At 32.8% G+C, this 23239-nt stretch overlaps 3 protein-coding genes and 1 long non-coding RNA gene across 4 annotated transcripts; 1 reads left to right on the top strand and 3 right to left on the bottom strand.

Annotated features, from left to right (window-relative positions):
• The first annotated feature begins 3756 nt into the window (after positions 1 to 3756).
• Positions 3757 to 9973, top strand: LOC111375420. Its single transcript, XR_002699303.1, has 2 exons — positions 3757 to 4053; positions 9727 to 9973. It is a non-coding gene; the product is annotated as an uncharacterized LOC111375420 (long non-coding RNA).
• On the bottom strand, positions 5686 to 9018 carry LOC111375419 (CASP-like protein 2C1). Its single transcript, XM_022998235.1, has 3 exons — positions 8574 to 9018; positions 7658 to 7796; positions 5686 to 6105 (listed from the first exon to the last, which is right to left on the bottom strand). The coding sequence occupies exons 1-3, from the start codon at positions 8726 to 8728 to the stop codon at positions 5854 to 5856; spliced, it is 546 nt and encodes a 181-aa protein (XP_022854003.1). The 5' UTR covers positions 8729 to 9018; the 3' UTR covers positions 5686 to 5853.
• Positions 9974 to 14670: 4697 nt separating the features above from the next.
• Positions 14671 to 15685, bottom strand: LOC111375413 (NAC domain-containing protein 2-like; the record flags this gene model as incomplete). The annotated part of the gene is made up of 2 exons (XM_022998230.1): positions 14671 to 15233; positions 15380 to 15685. Coding segments are annotated over 2 exons (762 nt in total), but the record flags the coding sequence as incomplete, so codon positions are not given.
• LOC111375414 (NAC transcription factor 29-like) lies at positions 15660 to 16075 on the bottom strand. The gene has a single exon (XM_022998231.1). It carries the CDS (start codon positions 16073 to 16075, stop codon positions 15722 to 15724), a length of 354 nt encoding a protein of 117 aa, XP_022853999.1. The 3' UTR covers positions 15660 to 15721.
• Between the last annotated feature and the right edge of the window lie 7164 nt (positions 16076 to 23239).

Below are 23239 nucleotides of genomic sequence, written 5' to 3' on the forward strand. Positions count from 1 at the left end.
ATAGATTTGGTTAGCTCCCCTCCCATTATTATTATTATTATTATTATTATTATTATTATTATTATTATTATTATTAGTGGCTTTTGTTTTAGCCCTTTATTTTTTTTTAATATATAGATTTGCTTTTCTGATTTTATTTAGCAAGTTTATGTTTTTAATCCTCTTGAAAATCGTAATCCCCATATGCGAAATACCTCGTTCATCTCTAATTGATTACCTCTTAACTTTTCTCACACGGATTTGATATTTGATTTTCGAATGTATTGGTAAGATATTAAGATTTTAATGGTTTCCTTCATTTTTCAGCTAACCCCATTTTTTCTTTGTCATTTTCTCTCATTTTATTCTCTTCCTCAACAAAAAAGCAAGCGACAAATGCTCGTACAATGTCAGATTTCCCACTACACAAACATCACTTTTCTCTTGAAACGGCTTCACAAGTTGCATTTATTTTAACTCGTGTAAAGGATCTAGAATTTTTTTTTCCAATTTCCAAAGTATTCATTTTTATTTTTATTTATTTATTTATTTTGCATTGTGTACCATTTTCTAATATGAAATTTTCCCATTTGCAAGCTTTTGTATTTATAAGTATTGGAACGTTCTTCCTCCTCAAGGCAATCTGGTAAGGACAATTTTTGCCTTTTGCTGATTTTTGTTTATTGTTGTTGTTGTTGTTGTTGTTGTTGTTGTTATTATTATTATTATTATTATTATTATTTTGTCATGTGTATAGAATTTGCTCTTTATTATTTGTATCAATTATTGGATATCTTAAGAATTTGTATTGGAATTTTTTATTATTTTAGGATTTCTCTGCAATCATGAAAATTGGGATATCTACATTTCTAAATTAAGTATAATACATTCAGTCATATGCCTTACAAATTTCTAAGACTTAATTTTTAGCTACCACATCTCTATATTCTCAAATATATGCTCTTTCAGAGCGTTTTCATGCTAGAAATGACGTAGGGTTGGTTAAAAATATTGAGTTGGCAATGTCAACTAGGGTTTTTAAGGGAAATGATGGTAAAGATCACTCACAAGTTAATCTTAAGCTAGAGAAAAGAGTGTAGCTCTAAATAGTTTGACAACCAAGCTTATAATCATGAATTGCCTGTTTCCATATTGGCTATCAAGGGAATGCACCTTTTAGATAACACTGCACAAGAGATCAAATTTGAAGCATTTCGTCTTATGGTAAAATTGTTCATTTCATAATATAGGTTTCAAAATGTGATTTGATGGAAGCTATTTGTACAGAATGTCCATTATAAATTTCAGCATTCTTGTCTTAAAAAAGCAATTTGACTAACAATGATTTGAAATTCAAGGTTTATAATAAATCATTGCAATGTAATAGTGGGCCGTTTTATGCTACATCTCTTTCCCTAAAGCTTATGCAACTTGGTTTAATTAATATAACAAAACTTTTATGGTCATTCACTTTTGTATGCATATGTTGAAAATCAAAGAGGAAGAATTTTGGTTTTGGCTTCCTAGAGTTATACTGACATATTTGGATCTTAACATGACCCCATTTCAAGGTATAATTATACTACTAGCTTTTAATTGCTAGAATATTCCATCATGGTGGAGCAATACCCATTTCTGCACCTCAATCCCACCTGATTCAGTTACATGATGTTTTTGGTAAATTATTTATTGTGAAGAAAAATGTGTGGCAGATATATATTTCTCTCAATGAAAAAAAAGTAACTAGATTATGGTTGAAGAGAGGATTAGAAGTATTATTTTGTTGCTTTCCTTATTGGTATTGCCCTTGGTGAGAGTTCTCATTAAGAAGTTACCTTTTTGTCTTTGTCGAGCATAGTCAAATAGGCTGCAGTTAATTTTTTTTTGCCTCTCCGTTTTCTAACACTACTTAAAAGCTTATTTTCTTCAACTGGTGATTGACCTTTATTTTACTTTGCTATTGGATCGTGTAGATATGAGAATACAGATTTGGCATTACATTATGGTGTAATGTTGAGGGAGTGCATTCGCCGCCAAAGTATCACTAGGCGAGTGGATGATTTGTTTATGTGCTAATTCAAATATTTGTTTATAATAAGTAACAAAAAGTTGACTAGAAGTAACTTTCAAGTTAATTGGAGATCCATCTTAATTAATTTAAATACCAGTCATCTGAGAATGCAGCTATGCTATGCATTATTTTTTGAAATTATATATAAATTATGGTAATAGCACATTCTTCTAGTTTATTAGGTCTTACTAATATGAAGAATTTGACAATTAATAGCACATTCTTTTAGTTTAATAGCACATTATTTTTGGATACCGCTATGCTATGTAGCGCACGTTCATTCCACTAGATATCATGAGGCCATTTGCCGAATATGTTTTGCAATTGTAAACTTTCTTTTAAGATTCCTAGAGTTCTTTGGATGGCTTGAATTTGTTTGACTCTTTTTATAACTTGTTTCAACAACATTAACTAGGGACCATCTTATAATGCTCATTGGGTTCATGATACCCTCGCCCTTTCTAATGTTGAAGCCAAGCTGAGGCAGCTCCTAATTGATCTTGGAAATGATGATAAAATACTTGGAATCTAGGTGAACACCGTTGCTTCATGCTTGAAAACCTCACAGATTTTTCTTACTATTCTTATGCAGTATTTATTAATGGACACATATTAAATTATCTTTTCGAAGCACATCATTTTTGTTTTTTAATCTCCATTTCTTTTATCTCGTGGAAGTAGAGAAGAGAGAGTAAAGCAAAGATGCCTATATTTTTGACAGCTTACTATTTTTTGCTGAAATGCACCCCTTCAAAAGTTTTGAAATTTGTTCTTTTTGGTTCATTTATTTATCTTGAACCATCTCATAAAAGGTCAAGTCCTTAGACAAATATATTCCTTATAATTTTTGTAATTGCCGTGCTACCTCTCGGGGGTCTGGGTTTATATTTGTCGTCAAAGACCGAACACGTGCACAATTTTTATAAATGAGTGATAAAAACACTTAAACCTAGACTTTTTCCTAGCCTACTAGGATGTCATGTTGAATCTCCTAATCTAAAAGCGAAACCTTTAGATGAGATGGTATCACCACCTTCTTGAATCTTTTACTTGGTCATTTTTACGTAGTTTTTAAATAATTGAGGATTAAGTGAAGAAAGTAAATTGTGTCAAAAGAGATTGCTATCTGTTGTACATATAGAAACAATTCTTTTCGTTCTATGTCAGATCCTTCTAAACCAAGGACGGGCATTTGTACTTTCTATGTTAGGGCCCAAAGCAATATCTAGACTATCATACCATGAAATTTACTTTTCATCTTTAGCCGTAATTGCACTTTTGTTTGTCGCCATGTGAGGTTTACACATAGCACAGGAGAGGCAGATGAAATAGATGGATGCTTCTTGGAATCGTTCTCATTATTATGCTACTTCCCCAGTCTCAAGTTAGGTTCTCAAGGATAGAGCTATTTTTCACCAATGTGTTGATGATGTAGGTATAATTTCAATTTCCAATGTGAGCACGTCATGTTTTTTCCCCTTTATGCTTTTAGAATGGTTCAAAGTGGGGGTGTGTGGCCTATTTCTTCACGTTGTATGTGCAAATTGAAAGTAGAGGAATATAAAATGCACACGTGCTCGCTGATTTTAGTATTATGCTGATGTATACTAGGAAGAAATAAATTCAAGATGGTGGGCGGTGAAATACTTTCCCTAGGATTTTTTTATTTGTTATTTATTTTTATTCTTTTGGGGTTTGAGGGGAGGGGGGAGGGTGTTTACTGTTACTTTTGATGGATGAAAAGGTAAAGGGAAGGAAGGAGTCTTGTGTGGTGCTTGATGGATAAAGATAGATTGCACAATTTCAACGTAGAAAAGTGTCGCTATTTTATCTTTTTATTTTCAAGGTTGCTTAAAATCATTCTCAAAATTTGTTGTGTATTATAATAAATTTGGAATTGTTTGCTGTTATTTGATTTTAATACCCTTTTGCAGGTTCCCTAATGTTATTCAATATGTTGGAGGAGGCTATTGCGTTACTGGCAGTTAATGATACAAACCATCGTATGTTGTCTTCCCTTTCCTTTTTTCATTTTTCCTAATGCTCGAGGGGAGGGTGCTTTACTATTTATAATACACAAATCATACATAAATACAACATTAGAATGTCATGAGATTCAAATGACTGCTACGAAAATGAGAAGGGAAAAAAGTGATTAGGTTCAAGAAGATTTGGTTATTGCTCATCCATCATTCTTATAATTTCGAGTTCAAATTTGGTGTCCCCTAGAGTGTTCCTTATGCTTAACGCTCTTAATTAGTTTGCTTTAATTTCCATCGACTTGTTAAAAAAACTAAACATTAATTTTATTTTTTTCATCGACTTTTTGTGTTTTAAATGAGATCAATTGAGTTTTATTCTTTCGAACTACATTACTTTACAATGTGATTTTACATTTTTAGACAATGATTAGTATGGAAAAAAATTTAAGTTCCAATTGCTTCTAAGAGTTTAATAAATACATTTTATGTTGAGCGAAATCAATCTACCACACCATTTCTTTCGAGTTATCACACCTTCGTTAGGCCATGACATTCGTTTGGTGAGTGTTATAATTATTCTGTACATTAAGAGTATATTTTTGTAGAAATTCCAGCTGGATCCATCAATTCACTCTCTTTCTATGGGGAATTCATATTTGAGAGCCCTTTTTATATAATTTCTATGGAGAATTTATATTTGAGAGCCCCCTTTTTACGTAATTCCAAGGTTAAATTTCTATCTGTTTAATTGTATTCCTAATATTTTTATGCCAAGTTCGAAGGAAATTGACTGCTATTAGATTGGCTACTTCTTTAAGAAGTGTCGTGTATGTCCATTCACAGCCATCATACATTTAAGCCCCCGTTTGGCCCCCATTAAATTTAATTACATTACATTTTATTTTTCTATCTCCTATTTTCAATCATAAATCTTCCATAAAATAGTATTACACGTAAATCGAAAATTTTTCCTTCTTTTTCAACCACTCATTTTTCAAAAAAATACTATTCCCCCATTTTCATTTTCAGAAAATGGGGGCCAAACGGAGGCTTATATTTAACATTCACCAACTAATGTGCAATGCACATTTTCCTCACTAGTAAAAAGAAAAGGGTGCTTTGCTGTAAAAATGAATTTCGCGTGATTGCCATATGGTATTTTGAAAACTGAATTTCAGAAAATAAAAGTCTCCATCTCAGTCATGAATTATAACATTTCTATTTTATTGGGTTGGCTTGCAAGCCTTTTCAGCTATTAAGGGATATAATTTCACATCAAATAAGGATAAAAATATTGATCAATTTATAAGAGTTTGTACTACTCCTCTTAACAATGTTGGCCATTTAAGATAGAACTCCAAGTTTTAACATGTTATCAAAACCGATAAAGCTCCAACGAGCGGTTCGATACGATTAAGACTCGATAAATGAGCATAGAGATTTCAAAATTGGTCTATTCAAACAAGCCACTATCTTGCGGAAGCATATTAAGGAATATAATCCCACATACAATAAAGATGAAAATATATATCAATTTATAAAAGTTTGAGATGCTCCTGTTAATAGGGTTGATCTTTTAAAATGAAACCCAAAATTTTAACATACTGAAGTTGGGTTGTGAAAATTAGATAAAGAATATATAGGTCATGAGAAGATGGAAAACCCCAAGTCTTAACATATTGAGGTTGGGTTGTGAAAATTAGATAAAGAATATATAGGTAAAGTACAAAAATTCCCGTAACTTAAGTATCAACCTACTTAAAGTGCGTGACAATTTAAACAAAGTCTTATGTTACATAGTTTTATACAGAAAATTCCTTCTTATTTGCCCTTCAACAAAAGGAACTTCTTTGGAGAATAAAATCTGAACAGATTATAAGCAGAGATTGAGGAAATCACAGCCATGAAAATAGATGCACAATAGGCACATAATAAAGCCCCAACAATTTGAATGCAAAACCTTGTGAATCTGTTGCAAACCTTCATCCACTGAAAACTGCTTTCACCAGTTACTGCCAACATTGATGCTTGAGCCGCCGCTGAATTGGCTGCGAACACAATGTATGCTGCTGCCTGTGAAAGAATATTACATATAAGAAAGTGCAAAAATAAGTTGATTACTTGAACTTACTTTTAAGATTAGCCAAACATGTGCTTAATCCTAGGTACCATGCTCGACCATCGAATTGGATTACATTTTGTTGGTGAAAATGTTGCTGTGAGAATTGTTACTTCTCTTTATATTGCTTTGTCATATCATGCTAAAACATCTTTAGTAAACCCTATAGAAGAGTTTTCTGGTAAAGATACTTAGGCTAATTTTTTATTTATTTCTTAATCTCACGAGAAATTTTTTACTTTCAAAGTTCTGCCAAACGATCCTTAATTTGTGTGGTTGAAGTTTTAAGGTTGACACAAGATGGAGTATTGAGGGATTGTGTGAATCATATAATTAGACCACCTATCATTTTAAATGTACAATACAGTTGGAAAAAAAAATGTAATGTGAGATTACCGTAATACATGTCCAATAAAGCGTGTTTTTTAACCCTTAGTTTGCCTTTGCCAATAAGGAATCTAATAATTGCACGATTAGGTGACAAATCTATTTCTTTATGGCAATTGAGTCTTTTGACTTTTGAAATTTGTAGCACATAAATAATTTTTACCTTTTAGTGGATGGTCTTACAACCATATCACTGTTAAAGTAACACGTCTACCTTACTTACTCCCTCGACCCCTACCATCAATCCTATCAGCTACCCTATCCTCTGCTTCCACCTTTTTTTCCCAATCTACGTGCCTTTCCTTGTTTGCCTTTGTTTCCTCATTTTTATCGCACTTGTACTCGGGATGGTACCTTGGCACTTATGGTTCATGGATGAAGGAGGCAAAAACCAGGAAAGTTTTTCTTCTCTAATTTTTTCTTATTTAATTGGAACCAAGGAGTAAAATCTTCTTTTACAACCAAAAAAAATAAATAAATAAAAAATAATAATAATAATTAATCGGTGAAGTAAACAAAAACCATTTACTTTGGGACTCAAGTGCTACAATCTTGAAAGGTTTGGATCTCAAATGTTGTATTACCCCAAATTTGCGACCTACGCTTCAATTTTTCTAATATTCTAATAAATTAATAACTAAAATTTTCCAATTTAGAATTGTAACTACTAAGTAATCTTTAATTTCTCTATAATTACTTTCACATAAACTTTAAAGAAAATAAAAAATAAAAATAGAGCGAATGCACATTACCATCAAACTTTATGCAAAGAGGCAACGTAGTAGTTTTCCTTTTTTTGTGTAAAGGCAAATCTGGATACGAATTGCGGATATCATCGAATTATATAATATAATATTTTTTTTAGTTTAAAATTGTCGAATAATCTATATCATACATAATACATAAAAAACAAAGGACTAAAATCAATGATACCCGAAATAAAGTATGTTTCTAATTTCATGATGGCAGAAAAACTAGCGTTGATAAAATAGAAAAAAAAAAATTATTGTTGAATAGTATGTTTAAAAAAAAAAAAAAAAAAAAAAAAAAAAAAAAAAACTACTAAAAATTTAACTTTTAGCTAAATCAAACAAGGGACTAAATAATTGAAATAATTACCTGGTCCAATAGGCAAAAACCCCAAGCCAGATACCTGTAATTGCTTGTTAGGTCTTCTTTAGAACCGGGTAAAATATAACCTCTGAATAGTTGGAGCAGATTGCATACAGCAGCAGCAGAATCAATCCATACCAAAACACTATACATAGAATTCCAAAACAGTCTTATAAGATGCTAAACCTAGTAATAAATTTGTGCAGTTTCCACGAGGTTGTGACGTGTTACACCATCTCAATTAAAAGCTTATCAAATTTTGACAAAAAAATAAAAATAAAAATTGAGTTTGTATGTGATGTTGAAAATTGAATTTGAATAAATACATGAGTTATCTCTCTAAAAGTTTACAGAGAATTTACCTCTTCGTAAGCATTAAAATTCTTGAAAAATCTAGGGCTAAGATTTACCGTCACCTATTTGATGAAAAATATAATCGAGTTTGTACGGGATGTTGAAAACTAAATTTGAATAAATACACGAGTTATCTCTCAAACACAGTTTAAGGTTTATGATAGATAATTTACCTATGTTGTAGCATTAAAATTCTTGAAAAATATGAGATAAAGATTTACCATCACCTATTTGATGAAAAAAATAATCTAGTTTGTATGGGATGTTGAAAACAGAATTTTAATAAATACACGAGTTATCTCTCTAAGAGTTTAAGATTTATGATAGAGAATTTACCTCTTTAGTAGCATTAAAATTCTTGAAAAATCTAGGGCTAGGATATACTGTGACCTAGCTATTTGATGAAAATAATAATAATAATAATAACAATCGAGTTTGTATCGGATGTTGAAAACTGAATTTGAATATATACACGAGTTATCCCTCTAATAGTTTAAGATTTATGATAGAGAATTAACCTTCATAGCAGTATTAAAGTTCTTGAAAATTGAAATTAAATGGAACTTACAACAAAGCATTCAAGTCTCTAAACGTTGCTTTTCGGACGACTGAATAGAAGAGAAGTTTAGTTTGTGCATCGAATGCCACAAGACAAACTGTCAACACTAAGAACACGGTAGAAAGAACCCTTAGAAAAGCCTCCTTTCTTCCAATTACACCCATTTCTACACCAAATCTCGATGAAATTAACAAAGGTCTCTCCCCAACTTTTTATTATTTTTAAGGGAAGTCGTCTCAAGTTGCGCTCTCAAGAGAGGAAGTGGATACAGAAAGAAGAGAGAGAGAGAGCGGACATGGAAGTGTACATGTTAAGATGGAGAGGTGCATTAATTGAAAACCATTTTAAAAGTTCCCTAACTCCTAAACTAGAATATTAATGGCTTTTTGGTTCAATGTATTTAGTGCTCATTCAACTCCCAACTGATAGCTACTCAGCTATTCTGATAATTTAGTCCATGTTTGATTTTGCAAATTTTCATAAAAGTTGATGAAATATGTAGTTGAAAATTTGATAAAAGTTATGGGTCCATGAATGTGCAGTTAAAATTAATTGTTGATTTTAACTTAATTTTATTTTTTATTAATATTATTTTTTTTACCGATTATTTAAGCAAAACCAAGCAAGGGCTTAAAGTCTAATCTGTACATAGGTTGTTCAGAGTTGCACCGAAACTTCTAAAAAAGTACTGTTTTTGTTTTCTACGTTATTCAAAGGTTTACTAAGAACGGTTTTAAATTTTTAGTACAGATGACTATTCGAGACTTGAAGTAGCGATGACATTTATGAACTTCACCAAAGAATTACCCTTGATTGCTAGTTTTAATTCTCCGACTGAATTTTTTTACCATCTTCAGCAAGAGTTACAAATATAGTGAACATTTAAAAATGTGAGCGAGGATTACTGTAATGCATATAGCAGTTTAGAGAACAATTGAGAAATGATCAATTCATAAAAGGATAGAGGTTATAGTTCAATAATAAGATTAGTGATTTTTTTTCCAATTAAATCCTTTTTAATTTAAATATTGAAGGACTATGTGACTATAATATGAAATTATATATTTTTCATAGAACATCTCTGTAGCATTTTGTGTCTTTTTATTAAAAAAAAAAAAAGTGTTTTCATATTGTGCCGCGTTGCATTTCTATTTTCTTGCAGTCTTGACTGTACATCAATGACCAAGTCAATGAAAAACAGGTGCCAATATGACTTTTTTCCTTATGCAAACGAAAACAAGTTTGTTGTATTGTATTGAGTGATATATATGAAGATGGTATTTTTAATCTAATCATTGTATGATATAGTAGAATATACAATTGATTATCACAGTAAAATCGTATGATGAAAACTAATCATATTGTTTTGTGATATTTTTTAAAATAAATTTTCTGAAAATTGGAGCTAATTATAATGTGATTGTATAATTAAATGTCATTTTTTGATTAGATTACTCGGGAGCTTGGTGGAATGTTGTAGTATATTTTCTTTGAGGTGGTATGTACAACCTACCATTTGTCCAGTGGAATGTTGTAGTACTTTTTCTTTAGGGTAAAATTCTACAACCTAGTGAACTATTATTATCTTGGTCAGACTACTATATAAAAGATAGAAGAGGAAAGAAAACAAGAATATGAACTACTCACAAAATTTTCCTCATGAAAGGATAATATAGAGTGATCACTTCAATAAAGAATATGGTGCAAGAAAGCCACATACATAATAGCCCGTTATTATAAGGGAAATGAATGGTTGACAATCAAATAACACGTTCAAATGGTCAATTTATAATTCAAGAGATTAGAAAGTAATACGATAATTCCTCTCTAATTTTGATGGCTAGTTTTTAAATTTGTTGTGTATGAACAATTAACTTCGGTTGGTATCAAGATAGAATTTTAATGCAATACAATAATTCATTTCTAATTTTATAGAATTTCATTAAGAGCTATTTAATATTGTTGTGGATGAACAACTAATTTCAATTAATATTGTTAACATCCAAAAATGACCAACAAGTGTCGTTAGAAGATAGTATACATGTGGATGTATATATAGTATGTCTACTGTAAATATGAGTGTTTGAGGAAGATAGAGATTAGGGAGAGATATATTATGTTCTTTTTTTTTCATTCAAAAATCCATCCCCTAAACAATACAAAAATTGCTTATTTAGAGTGATCAAGCCAACATGGTTACCGTTGGATTGGATCCAAGTAGCCTGATCTGCCGACCCTTAGTATAACATCAATTTTATTGCACATTAATTACACTAATAGACTTTTGACAAGAGGTCAGTCATCTTACAAACCTAGGCTGACATCCCTGACACTCATTAAATGTGCACGTCACATCAATCAACTATGGGGAGGCGCTTGCCAGACTCTCTTATGATTGTTGAGGGCTTCGGATAATCAAGGAGTTCGGCTCTGAAAGTGACATGACCTCAGAGTCCAGCATGGCAACTTTGGATGTTGATTCATTCTGCAACAGTTCTCGTATGCTTGCCACGTGTATGAATGTGTGGCATCCACGTGGGCCATATCGTATGATCAGTAACAAATATCAATATAGATTCTAACGAAATATAATAATTCATCTCTAATTTTAGAGGGATTGTTATAAAAAAAAAAATTAATTTTATTGTACATGAGCAATTAACTTGTTAAAACGAGATTTAATTTTAAAGTAATTTCTCACTAATTTTGAATGACAGGATTAAAATTGTTTAGTATTGTTGTTGATTGAACATAATGCAGTAATTACCAATTGATATTGAAGTTTTTATAAGAAGCAACTAAATTTAATTAATCTACAAATATAAATTTATGTTGTATTCAGTGATATCTATGAAGATGGGATTTTTAATTTCATCATTATATGATATAGTAGATATACAATTGATTAATACAATAGCATGATGTGAAATAAGCATGTTGTTTTGTGATATTTTTCAAAATAAAGTTTGCTGAAAATTGGAGCTAAATATAATGTATTGTACATTGGTTATTTAAGTCATTTTTTTTAGTTAGATTGCTCTGGAGCCTGGTGGAATGTTGTAGTATATTTTCTTTAAGGAGGTATGCGTACAAGCTACCATTTTTTAAGTGGAATGTTGTAGTACTTTTTCTTCAGGGTAAAGTTATACAAGCTAGTGAACTGGGCTACCATTGTCTTGACTATTATATAAAAGATATACTAGGAAAGAAAACAAGAATATGAACTATTAAAAAAAAAAAATTCCTCTCAAAAGGATAATATAGAATGACCACTTCAATGAAGAATATTGAGCGAGAAAGCCACATACATAATAGCCTTAGGTTATTATAAGTGAAATGAGTGGAAGGCCATCAAATAACATGTTCAATTTATAATTTAAGAAACTTTGACTATGTTGAAGAAAGCAAAACTATACATTAAAAGAGAGAGCAACAATTTGTTAGGAATACAATTCTAAGGGTGTGGTTGATTACAAACATGAAAAGAAAATAAATTCTAGATAATTTAATTGCTTATAATTTATTTGCATGAAAATTGTCAATTAAATGTATTTGATTAATTTAATTTTCAACCTAAAAAATATTATACTTGTTCATTTTTTATTGATGAGTAGATGAGAGAGAGAGATAGAGAGAGAGAGAGAGAGAGAGAGAGAGAGAGTGAATTCCTTAGAAATTAAAATCCTACTCCTCTAAAGAAAATATTTTCCTTAATATTGAGGAAAACGTTTTCCTTATTTTTGAGAAAAATATGATCACGTAACTAAAAATAGGAAAATATCTTTCATATAGAAAATGACAATCAAACAGCACAATTTGGGTGAAAAACACATTTTTCAAGAAAAATATTGACAATTCATCGCACCCTAAATAAATTAATATTATATTACTTTCAAATTCAATAAAAAGTAGATAATGTTTAAGTTGAATAATGATACTTGCTACCTATTCAAAATCAATAGTAATGCGATAAATCAATCTCTCCCTCTATCTCATAAGAAAGGTGAGTAAACTAAGTCATTATATAAATAGACTTTTTTTTGCAATTTTGGTCTGTCATACACGCTTTCGATGAATTTGAGATTTATAGTTTGAATTTTGTGGAAAGAGTTATAAATCAACATTTCATTCTATTTTGTGGGTAATAATATTAATACAAACCAAAAAAACTAACTGAGAGATTTAAGCCATTTGATATAGATATTTTTAGAATAAATTTTGTGGAAACTGATATTTTTGAAAGAATATATGGCTTAAAAGTACAGAAAAATTGTGGATTCACATGCAAAATACGTTTATTGGAAAAAGTATGATTAAAAATGAGTTTGAGAATTTTAAAGAATATGTACCAAATACGGGCTCAGTGTCTATTAACTAGAACGGACTAATATAAAAGTCAATGTATTATTCAAGATTAGTGATAACCTACAAGATTTATTCAATTAGAACTTTTGAAGGCTTTTATAAACTTTTTTAAGTGAGAAATTTTTGTGCAATACGTGAAATTTTATATATTTTATATGTAATTATTGAAAATCTTTCGCAAACTTCTATAGATTTTTACATTAAAATATTTATAAACTTTCATAAAATTTAATTGAAAGACATTAACTTTAAATATAATTCACTTGGATCTAGTGCAATAGTGAGGAATTCACACATAGGATGAGTGAAATAAAATTTATTTTAAAGACTTTCATTTAAAAATAAAATTAATTTTTAAAATATTTTTTTAAAAATACAATAACTAAGTCACCTTGATGTTCACTTTTATTAATATATATGTGAGACCTTCAAAAGTAAACAACTAGTCAATATATTCAATATTTAATAACATTGTTAGATTATATATATATATATATATATATATATAATTTTATAAAATTTAATTACAAAAATGATCTCTTTCATAAAAAAATTGGATTAAAAAAAAGAAAAAAATATATTATAAGAATTTTTTGTTTTGCCCCTACTTTTTGGGATTCTGTAGTCTATGCTTGCCAGCCTTTCCCCTGGTGTGAGTTTTAGTTTTGCTAACACGAGTGAAATCACACCATTTTATTCATTACGTGATTACTGAATGAAGTCTTGGATCCTTCGTATCAATAATTTGAAATCAGGAAAGTTTTTGGGCAGTCCCATTTCATTGTAAAATATAGTAAAATTTTATTTTTAAAAGTGGATGTACTTATAAAAAGCGTGGATATATATCTATTACCCTTCATTATTACTTATGTCTATTTAAGTAAATTTATATATAATTTAAAATATAGTAAGATTTTATTTTTAAAAGTGGATGTACTTATAAAAAGCGTGGATATATATCTATTACCCTTCATTATTACTTATGTCTATTTAAGTAAATTTATATATAATTTAAAATATAGTAAGATTTTATTTTTAAAAGTGGATGTACTTATAAAAAGCGTGGATATATATCTATTACCCTTCATTATTACTTATGTCTATTTAAGTAAATTTATATATAATTTAAAATATAGTAAGATTTTATTTTTAAAAGTGGATGTACTTATAAAAAGCGTGGATATATATCTATTGCCCTTCATTATTACTTATGTCTATTTAAGTAAATTTATATATAATTTAAAATATAGTAAAATTTTATTTTTAAAAGTGGATGTACTTATAAAAAGCGTGGATATATATCTATTGCCCTTCATTATTACTTATGTCTATTTAAGTAAATTTATATATAATTTAAAATATAGTAAAATTTTATTTTTAAAAGTAGATGTACTTATAAAAAGCGTGGATGGAAATAACGCTACCCATATTGAAATGACAAAAAAAAACATATTTAAAAAATCTTTTGTGAAATTTGTTAAATGACAAACTTGTTAAATCACCTAAAATTTTATTTTATCCATCTTAAAGATTATATTCATTCACAAAACAAGCGAATGAAATGCATGAACTAAATCCAAAATCAATATTCGGTAACTAATTTAAATTGGAAAACAAATTAAACATCAATATAAATTTGCAGAATGAAAAAATGTTCATAAAATATATCTCCAAGCTTTCATAATAAAAGTGCCATAAAATGAAAATAAAAAACCGCAACTGCTAAATAAAAGGTCTAATGTCAATAACTAAAGCAAATTAACCTACATCTAAAACTGCTAAAAAGACAAAGTTCAATGTAGATTCAATAACTAAAGCAAACTAACAAGATTTATTGGCGTTGAGGGGCTAGAATAATAGAGTGTAATCGTAAGGCTCATTCTCCAGGTTCATTAAAGATTCCAAATCCAAAAATTCATCACTGTCCATCGTTGGAATTCTTGAAATCTCGTGATGTTGTTCCATCGACACTGGCACACATCTCGAATGATCTGGTACAAGGGACGACATTGGTGACACTGTGGTAATGGGTTCTAGATTACTGCACATATTTGCACTCCCATATTTTGGCACAACTTGAACATCTGGGTAAACCAAGTTATGGGGAATCTGATAATTTCGAATATTATATGGAGGAGCAGAATGAACAACTAGTGTATGATCAGTTTTTTCCTGCATTGCTGCAGCTTGATCAGTGGTGTTATTTGGTTCTTGAATCTGATTTTTGCTGATCCTTACTCGTTTTTGAGTGGCGTTCAAGATGCCCTCTTTGTTGTAGACCTTACACAAAACCCAATCGTCCAACTGCAAGAAAACATTCATCAAGGTAATTGTAAGTGAATAGACATAATGACGCCAAAAAAGTGTGAAATTAGAAAAAGAAAATTCAAGAATTCTTTCAAAATTCTCAATATTTAATTTCTTTTTTCAAAATAGAAAAAGGAGTGTACCCTCATGTCATCTGCACCCTTTTGTTGGAGTGGTGGGGGATTATTCACTCGATATTCTTGCATTATCCAAGAAGTCTTTGTACCATTTGGAGGTTTTCCCTCGTAGAAAACCAAAGCCTTTTGATATCCAATAATTTCACCGTTGCGTTTGATTTGTCTGTCAGCCCCAGTTGCTTTCCAATATCCCTTATCTGCACCTCGATTTGGCCGATGCCCATTTTTGTACTTTCTCTTCCTTGGGGTAAAGAAGTACCATTCATTCTCTCTAGCAGGGGTGTAAGCTGCAAACCAAATAACACGAGGAAATCAACATTTACAAAGAAAAGTTCCATTTTTAAAACCCTACAAATTCTTTCCTCTCCGTGCAACAAGTAACAAAACAAATGTATACAAATTAACTAAATAAGTCATCTCACTAGCAAGTTGGTCCGGGTTGAACTCGTATAGGTTAAGGACGTTAATCTTGTTTCGAGGCAGCATCTCATTCCTAATCTTTTTGTTCAAGTATTCATGAATAAGCTCATCCTCACTCGGCACAAATCGAAAACCCGGAGGCAAACTGCCAAAGTATTCATCATCAGTAAGCCGGGAGAAATAATCATCATAACTGTCATCAGGACTTGAAGTTGTGGGAATGATATTGTGTATGAGGCTTGTAAGAGCAGCAGTTTCAGTTTGTATAGGGTTGCTCTCCATCTTAGGGTTCGTAGAAAATCCTAATGGAGAATGGCGTTGAATGATGTTTTTTCTTTTGAGCTACGTGTTTAATCGAAGTCAAATATTTGGAGTTTGTTTGAAGGTTTGTTAGGTTTTTAAAACAATCAAAATATGATAAACCTAAGGCTTGTAGAGCATGATAATTATTTAGAGTTAGAAAAAAAAAATCGAGAATTAGAAGATGGATATTTGTTATTGTTATTTTGAACCAATCAATGAATATTAACAATAAATTTTTTAACTCATTTTCCAAAAATAACTTAGCAACCAGATTTTAAGGGCAATCGATTAATTCACTCTTGCTGCCGTCTGGGCGACGGCATCTTCACTGCCGGGTCTTCCGGTAACAGCGACTATGACGTCGGCGGGACCCGTAGCGCCGGCAAACAGTTCATGGAGAGGAAAATCGATTCAACAAGGGAGATCTTTCTTGAAGGCTGCGAAGTCCATGGTGGGTGGGGAGTTTTCGGCGAGCCTGCCTCTGCAATTAAGGAAACCAGCGATGATTGAAGGAGACTTGGGCTTCATCTTCACGGAGGCTGAGGTAACACGTTTGGCAGAGGAATTTCGTTTTGCATTAATTCTCAAATTCCTATCATACAGACCGAACATAGATCTGATTAGAGCGGCCATTGCCAAGAATTGGGGACTTCGGGTAATGCCAGTGGTTAGTAGTATGGATTCATCACATGTTTTGGTACAAATGAGAAACGAGGGTGATTTCTTGCACGCCTGGGTGAAAGAGGGCAGATTTGTGGCTGGGGCTTCATTCCGTTTATTCAAATGGACTCCAGATTTTGATTTCCATAGGGAGTCATCACTGGCTCCCCAATGGATATACTTACCTGGACTTCCACTGCATCTTTATCGACCAGACTGTCTTTGAATCTTAGCAACGCGATTTGGTCGATACTTGGGAACAAATGATGCTACTCTATATTGAACGCGGGCATCTGGTGCTCGTATCTGTGTGGAGATTGATCTATTGGCTGATGCGGTAGAATGTTTTCCAGTCATAGTGGGTTCAATGACTCATTGGCAAAGTGTTAAATATGAAAAAATGGGATTTTACTGTAAAAACTGTAGGCGACAGGGTCACACGGAGGCTATTTGTCGAGTTGGCCAGCAACCCCATGAGAGGCAAAGAAAGAAGATAGTGGTTACTGCCAGTCCTAAAAAACAAGTGTGGAGACGAAAAAATGGAGACATGGCTAGTGATGCGGGAATCGGAAAACAACATATGCAAGAGGGTGGAGGAATGACTACTTTTCATGCTATTAACAAAACAAAGGTTGGTGAAAGTAGTATGGCATATAACCTAGATGTGGATAATAATAAGGAGAACAAGGAGAGAATAGAGATGGAATTGGCGAGAGACAAAAATATGGATGAGGATGGAACTGTAGCCTCGAAGACTAGCGGGAGCAATCCTGTTATGCTTGGAGGAGACAATCCTGTGAAACCCGTAGGTGGGTCTTACCTGGTGGATGAGGAGCAAGCAAGGGAAGAAGGAGAAATAGAGGAGAGAGAGGCAAATTTGAATGAAGATTTGTTGGTCACGATTGAGAATAATGAACAAATAAATGTAATGGCAACACACATAATGGAAATGACAGAAGATGATGAAGGTGTCAAAGAAATTGATGAGGAGATATAAGAGGAAACTAGGGAACATGGAATTGCAGAGGTTGATACAATAGTCTCAGATACAGAGGTGGAAGGTACTGTGGAGGAACTGGGAAATATTTGTGATTGTATTTTAGATTCTGAACAAAGGGCTCAACAGCATACGAGGAAAACAGTACACAAGGTCAAAAGCTCTACAAAGGTTCCAAGCAGACCCTCTAAGCTTAATCTATGAGTTGTAACTATTTCTTTTGGAACGTACGAGGTATAGGGACCTCGACACGCAGGCTATGGAAGGTGGTGAGAAGGTATAAGCTGAAACTAGTTGCAATAGCGGAGCCTTGGCAAACGACGGATAGAATGGAAAATTTGCAAAAGAAACTAAGATTTAATTTTGGTTTATCGAATGATGACGTAGAAGGAAAATTATGGATTTTGTGGGGCTATGATGTACAGGTTCATTTGATAAATAAAAGTAACCAACAAATCACTTGTCTGGCGATAGAAGAGAATTACAGGGTGGTGGTTTCTTTTATTTATGCAAAATGCACAGCTGTAGAAAGAAGGCTGATTTGGTCAGAATTAGAAGAGGTGAACCATTCAGACATTCCTTGGGTAGTGATTGGAGATTTTCATAATATTAGAAATAATTCAGAAAGGCGTGGAGGCCGACCTAGACCAATGGGTGCTATGGAGGATTTTAATCAATTTATTGATAACTGTGGGTTGATGGAAATATACTCAGATGGTGGAGAACCTTATTCTTGGTGCAATGGTCACACAGGTTGGACTAGGAGTTGGGCAAAATTGGATAGATCATTTTATGAGTCTAACTGTTTGAAGCAATTCTCAAACCTTTATATGAGATATTTAGCTCGTACCACATCAGACCATGCACCAATGCTGATTTGGCTAGAGACACATATGGTTCGCTACGACCCTACATCATTTAAATTTCAACAAATGTGGACTACACATGAGAGCTTTAAGGATTGTGTACTTAAGGTTTGGGGAGAAAACTCAGAAGGAAGTGGCTTATGGCGCCTAGCTGGAAAACTCAAAAGGTTGAGGACTGCACTACGCAAATGGAACAAAGAAGTGTTTAGGTGGACGCAGGAACACATTCAACAGCTAGAAAAAGAGTTAGAAGAGCTTGATGCTAGCCTACGAGTGGCTCATTCGGAGGAGGTTGAGGATGCCTATTTTGCTACAAAAACAGAACTTGACATTTGGAAAAAGAGAGAAGGAATGCGCCTGGAACAAATAGCAACGTAGAGGTGGATTGAGAAAGGTGAAGTAGGCAATCAATTCTTCAAGCAATTTAATTGTAGGACCTTTCACAAGGTCAAGGAGATGAGACTAAGAGAAGGGTCGGTGCTTGAAAATCCTGAAGCTATCCATCATGCAGTGGTTGACTATTTCCAAAATTTATTAAGAGTTAGACCCAGAAGAGACCAACTAGACTTATTAGCTTGAATCCAACCAACTATTTCAGAAGCAGAGAATCAGGAAATAGGAAGGTTTCCTACTCCCTAAGAGGTCAAAGAAGCAGTCTTTTCTATCCCAGTTGACAGTAGCCCTGGGCCTGATGGATTTGGCTTTGGCTTCTATAAATCTTGTTGGTATATTGTGGGTGAAGATGTTGTGGAGGTAGTGTGCGATTTCTTTCGAGGTACGGATATTCCAAGATTTTACTCCTCATCCTACGTGGTGCTAATTCCGAAGATAGCTTCCCCTTCGAGTTTTGACAATTTCAGACCAATCAGTCTATGCTCAGTAATGTACAAGGCATGGTCGAAAATTCTGGTTAAAAGAATAGCTTTAATTCTACCAAGAATTATTTCTATGCAGCAAGGTGCTTTTATTCCGGGGAGAAGTATTTTTGATAATATGACTTCACTGAAGGTAAATTCCCTTTCAAATATTCAGTGAAACATCTCTTTGGTCAAAAATTTTTAGGGCAAAATATATCAAAGACAAACATATATCTCATGTGGATGCTACTAAAGGATCAATATTCTGGAAGATGGTTATGAAGTGCATGCCAGATGTTCTCAAATGATCTAGATGGCGAGTGAAGGAAGGCAGTGTTTCGTTCTGGTGGGATAGATGGTCAAACATGGATCCTTTGGGCGATCGGTTGTTAGTGGTTGAACAGCCTAAAATCTTGATCAAGGATCTTAAAGCTGACAACGGATGGAATGAAAGGATGTTGGAAGAGTTAGTTGGGAGATATCAAGCGGGAGAAATTCTTGTTAAATTGGGAAAATATGAGACAAGTAAAGACAAATTGATTTGGACTGAAAACTTGGATGGAAAATTTTCTGCAAAAAGTGCTTGGGAAGCTACCGGACGTTAGGGACAGATATCATAGTGGCATGAATGGATTTGGCACCCAACACTACCGAAGAAGATTTCATTAAGTATATGGTTAGCCATGAAAGGAGGCCTCTCAGTAGATGACAAAATTCGAAAGGCAAGCATTCTTATTGTATCAAAGTGTATGTGTTGCTCTCAAGGGTGATATGAGGATCTGGATCACGTATTGGCCTTGGGTGACATTGCCCAACAAATTTGGCAAAAAACTTCAACCTTACTGAGAATTCAATATATAGAGACTCGAGGGTAGAGGGAGCACGTAGAAACCTGGTTCCGAAGAGTAAAACAAACATCACATAAAGGTACTTTAGTGGGTATTATTCCTAGTATTATTTGCTGGCATTTATGGTTGTGGCGATGTTCAGCCAAGATGGAGGACAAGAGAGAATCTATAGAAGCTACTTGGAGGAAAATTAAAGTTTGGATCCTTTGGGTGGGGCTAAAACTTAAAAAAGTGAGAACATTTAACAAAAGCGATGAATGGGTGTTGAGGGAGCTTAATATCTCGGACAAGCCAATTAAACGGAAAAACTTTAAAGTAGTGAGATGGCAACGACCACTTGAAGGGTGGCACAAACTCAATACTGATGGGTGCTGCCTAGGCAATCCTGGAATTTGAGGTGCTGGAGATATTATTCGAAATGAAAGAGGTAATATTGTCACAGCCTTTGTTGAGGAACTTGGTGAGGGTACTAATAATGGAGCTGAGCTATTGGCATTGTTATATGGGCTTCGACATGCTAAAAGGATGGGGATTAACCGTCTTGAAGTGGAGATAGATTCATTGATTATCGTTAATTGGTTAAGGAGGAAGGTTTGTGGTATTTGGTATCTAGAAGATTACTGGGAAGAGATACAATACTTGTTGTCTATAATCTCTTGTAAAATCCAACACATTTATTAGGAGGGTAACTTGGTAGCTGATGTCCTATCGAAATTGGGAGCGTCTTGTGTTTCACATATCTGGATTAACTCTATCACAATCCCATCATCAGTTAGAGGAGCTTTGCGTATGGATAAACTAAGCATCCCCAATTTTCGTGGCTTTTCTCCTCACAGTTTGTCTTTAAATCTTCCAATGTTGTTCTAGATTACAAGTAATTTGGCTTACTATATATGGATGGTGTTTTGCAAATCTTATGTAACTACGGTATTCCTTCGCCACAAGTAAGGGTTCATCAATAAAAGTCATTTAGTTTATTAAAAAAAATCTCAAATCAAGTTCTCAACCTCATATTACAAAAAAGAATTTCTAAAATCTGTACTAGCACATCATATTTGACATCAAATAAGGATTTATTTAACCGAAAAACCAAACATCAACCACACTATCTAGTCTCTCTTGCAATCTGAGTAAACTCAGGCCTTAAAACCATGAAAAACCAGAGGTTTCATTCACAAAGAATGAAAAAAGAGCAATAGCCGAGAGGAAATAGAGAGCCCAGAAAAAAATCGAGAGAACACAAAAGTAGAAGATGGTGAAGTGTATAAAATGGTTCTCCTTTTATACGAGGATCCACGACCATTGATCAAGTTTCAATCCAATGGTCACGAAAAATCATCAAATATGGAAATAAGTCGTTTAGCAACAATTTTAAAAGTTGTTAGTTGTTACACCTCAAAATGACCTTTTTCACTTGGGTCGGTTCAATGAATTCTTGAAGATGGAAATGTAGTTGCCGTTCTATTCTTCTAACTAATTTATCTTTTTCTTTGATCTATATATCCTTCAATAAAAAGTTCTTTATTCACGTTAAATCTTTTCAATGAAATGGCATAGAAACCCCTAAAAAACACCAATATTATCGCCAATTTTTGAAGATATAAGAAAATCTACTTAATTTGATTAACAATAAAGGGGAAAAAAATGAATTCTTCAAAGAAAATTTGGACCATAATAATCTATTGGCACTATCTTGATACATACTTAAGATAACACCTTAGAAAAAAAAGTCCAAAGTAGTACTTGTTTCATTCCTTTTAAAATTTTACCACATTTTTCTCTCACTTCTTTTCAACCATACATTCTTCAATAAAATAATATGACTTATAAATCAAAAAAAAAATTCCTTCTTTTTTTAACTACACATTCTCCCAAAAACTACTATTCGAAAATATATTTTATCCAAATTTCTCATTATAATGGTTGTCAAACGGGGACTTAATATATTGTTTATAGATCCAATATTACAATTTTCTCAATAACTATAGGTAATTAAATCAATATCAAAGTATAGTTATTAAATTTTGTTTCAGAGGTAAGCTTTTTCCTTCATTTCAGTATATACATTACATTGAGTAGGACACGTATAAATAGAGAGATTTTGTATCCTATTTTGTCTATACAAAATTGGTGCCAAGTATTGTTCTTGACTCCTTGATTAGGGGAATTACATTGATTCTTATTTACTATTTTAATTTCAACAGCTCACGCCAGCACTCCCCCTCAAGTTGATACATAAGAATCTTTGATGTTCAACTTGCTAAGGGAGTTGTGGAAATCTTTACTTGACACTGCCTTTGTAAGTATGTCTGCCAATTGGTCTTCAGACTTTACAAATGGAAGTTTGATTATCTTTGCATCTAGATTTTCCTTGATAAAGTGTCGATCCACTTCAACGTGCTTTGTCCGATCGTGTTGAACTGGGTTGTGAGCTATGTCAATAGCAATTTTATTGTCACAGAATAGATCAATCTCGGATGTAGGGCCAAATCCAATTTCTGTAAGCAACCTTTTGATCCAAAGGAGTTCGCACAATCCTTTTGCCATTCCACGAAATTCAGCTTCAGCACTTGATAGTGCCACCACGTTTTGTTTTTTACTTCTCCATGTAACAAGATTTCCACCGACAAAAGTGAACTAGCCTGAGGTAGATTTTCTGTCTGTTAAGTTTCCAGTCCAATCTGCATCTGTATAGCCACGTACTTGTAATTGATCTCTCTGTTCTGCATTCGTATTCTTTGAAAACATAAGCCCTTTTCCCAGCGAGGACTTTAGGCATCGGAGTATTCGAGTCACAGCACTCATGTGATCTTCACTCGGATTGTGCATAAATTGGCTAACTACACTTACAGTATATGCAATATCTGGATGAGTATGGAAGAGGTAGATTAGCTTACCAACTAATCTTTGGTACC

Source organism: Olea europaea, unplaced genomic scaffold (genome assembly GCF_002742605.1).
Source record: "Olea europaea var. sylvestris unplaced genomic scaffold, O_europaea_v1 scaffold1374, whole genome shotgun sequence".
NCBI classification, from domain to species: Eukaryota; Viridiplantae; Streptophyta; class Magnoliopsida; order Lamiales; family Oleaceae; genus Olea; species Olea europaea.

Bases quoted from the DNA above. Each gene is read 5' to 3' on its own strand.
- LOC111375419 (XM_022998235.1), bottom strand. From the start codon at position 8,728: ATGGGTGTAATTGGAAGAAAGGAGGCTTTTCTAAGGGTTCTTTCTACC. The intron at 7,797-8,573 runs GTAAGTTCCATT...TTCTATGTATAG, and splicing joins AGAGACTTGAATGCTTTGTT to TGTTTTGGTATGGATTGATT. The intron at 6,106-7,657 runs GTAATTATTTCA...ATTCTTTCACAG, and splicing joins GTTTTTGCCTATTGGACCAG to GCAGCAGCATACATTGTGTT.
- LOC111375414 (XM_022998231.1), bottom strand. From the start codon at position 16,075: ATGGAGAGCAACCCTATACAAACTGAAACTGCTGCTCTTACAAGCCTC.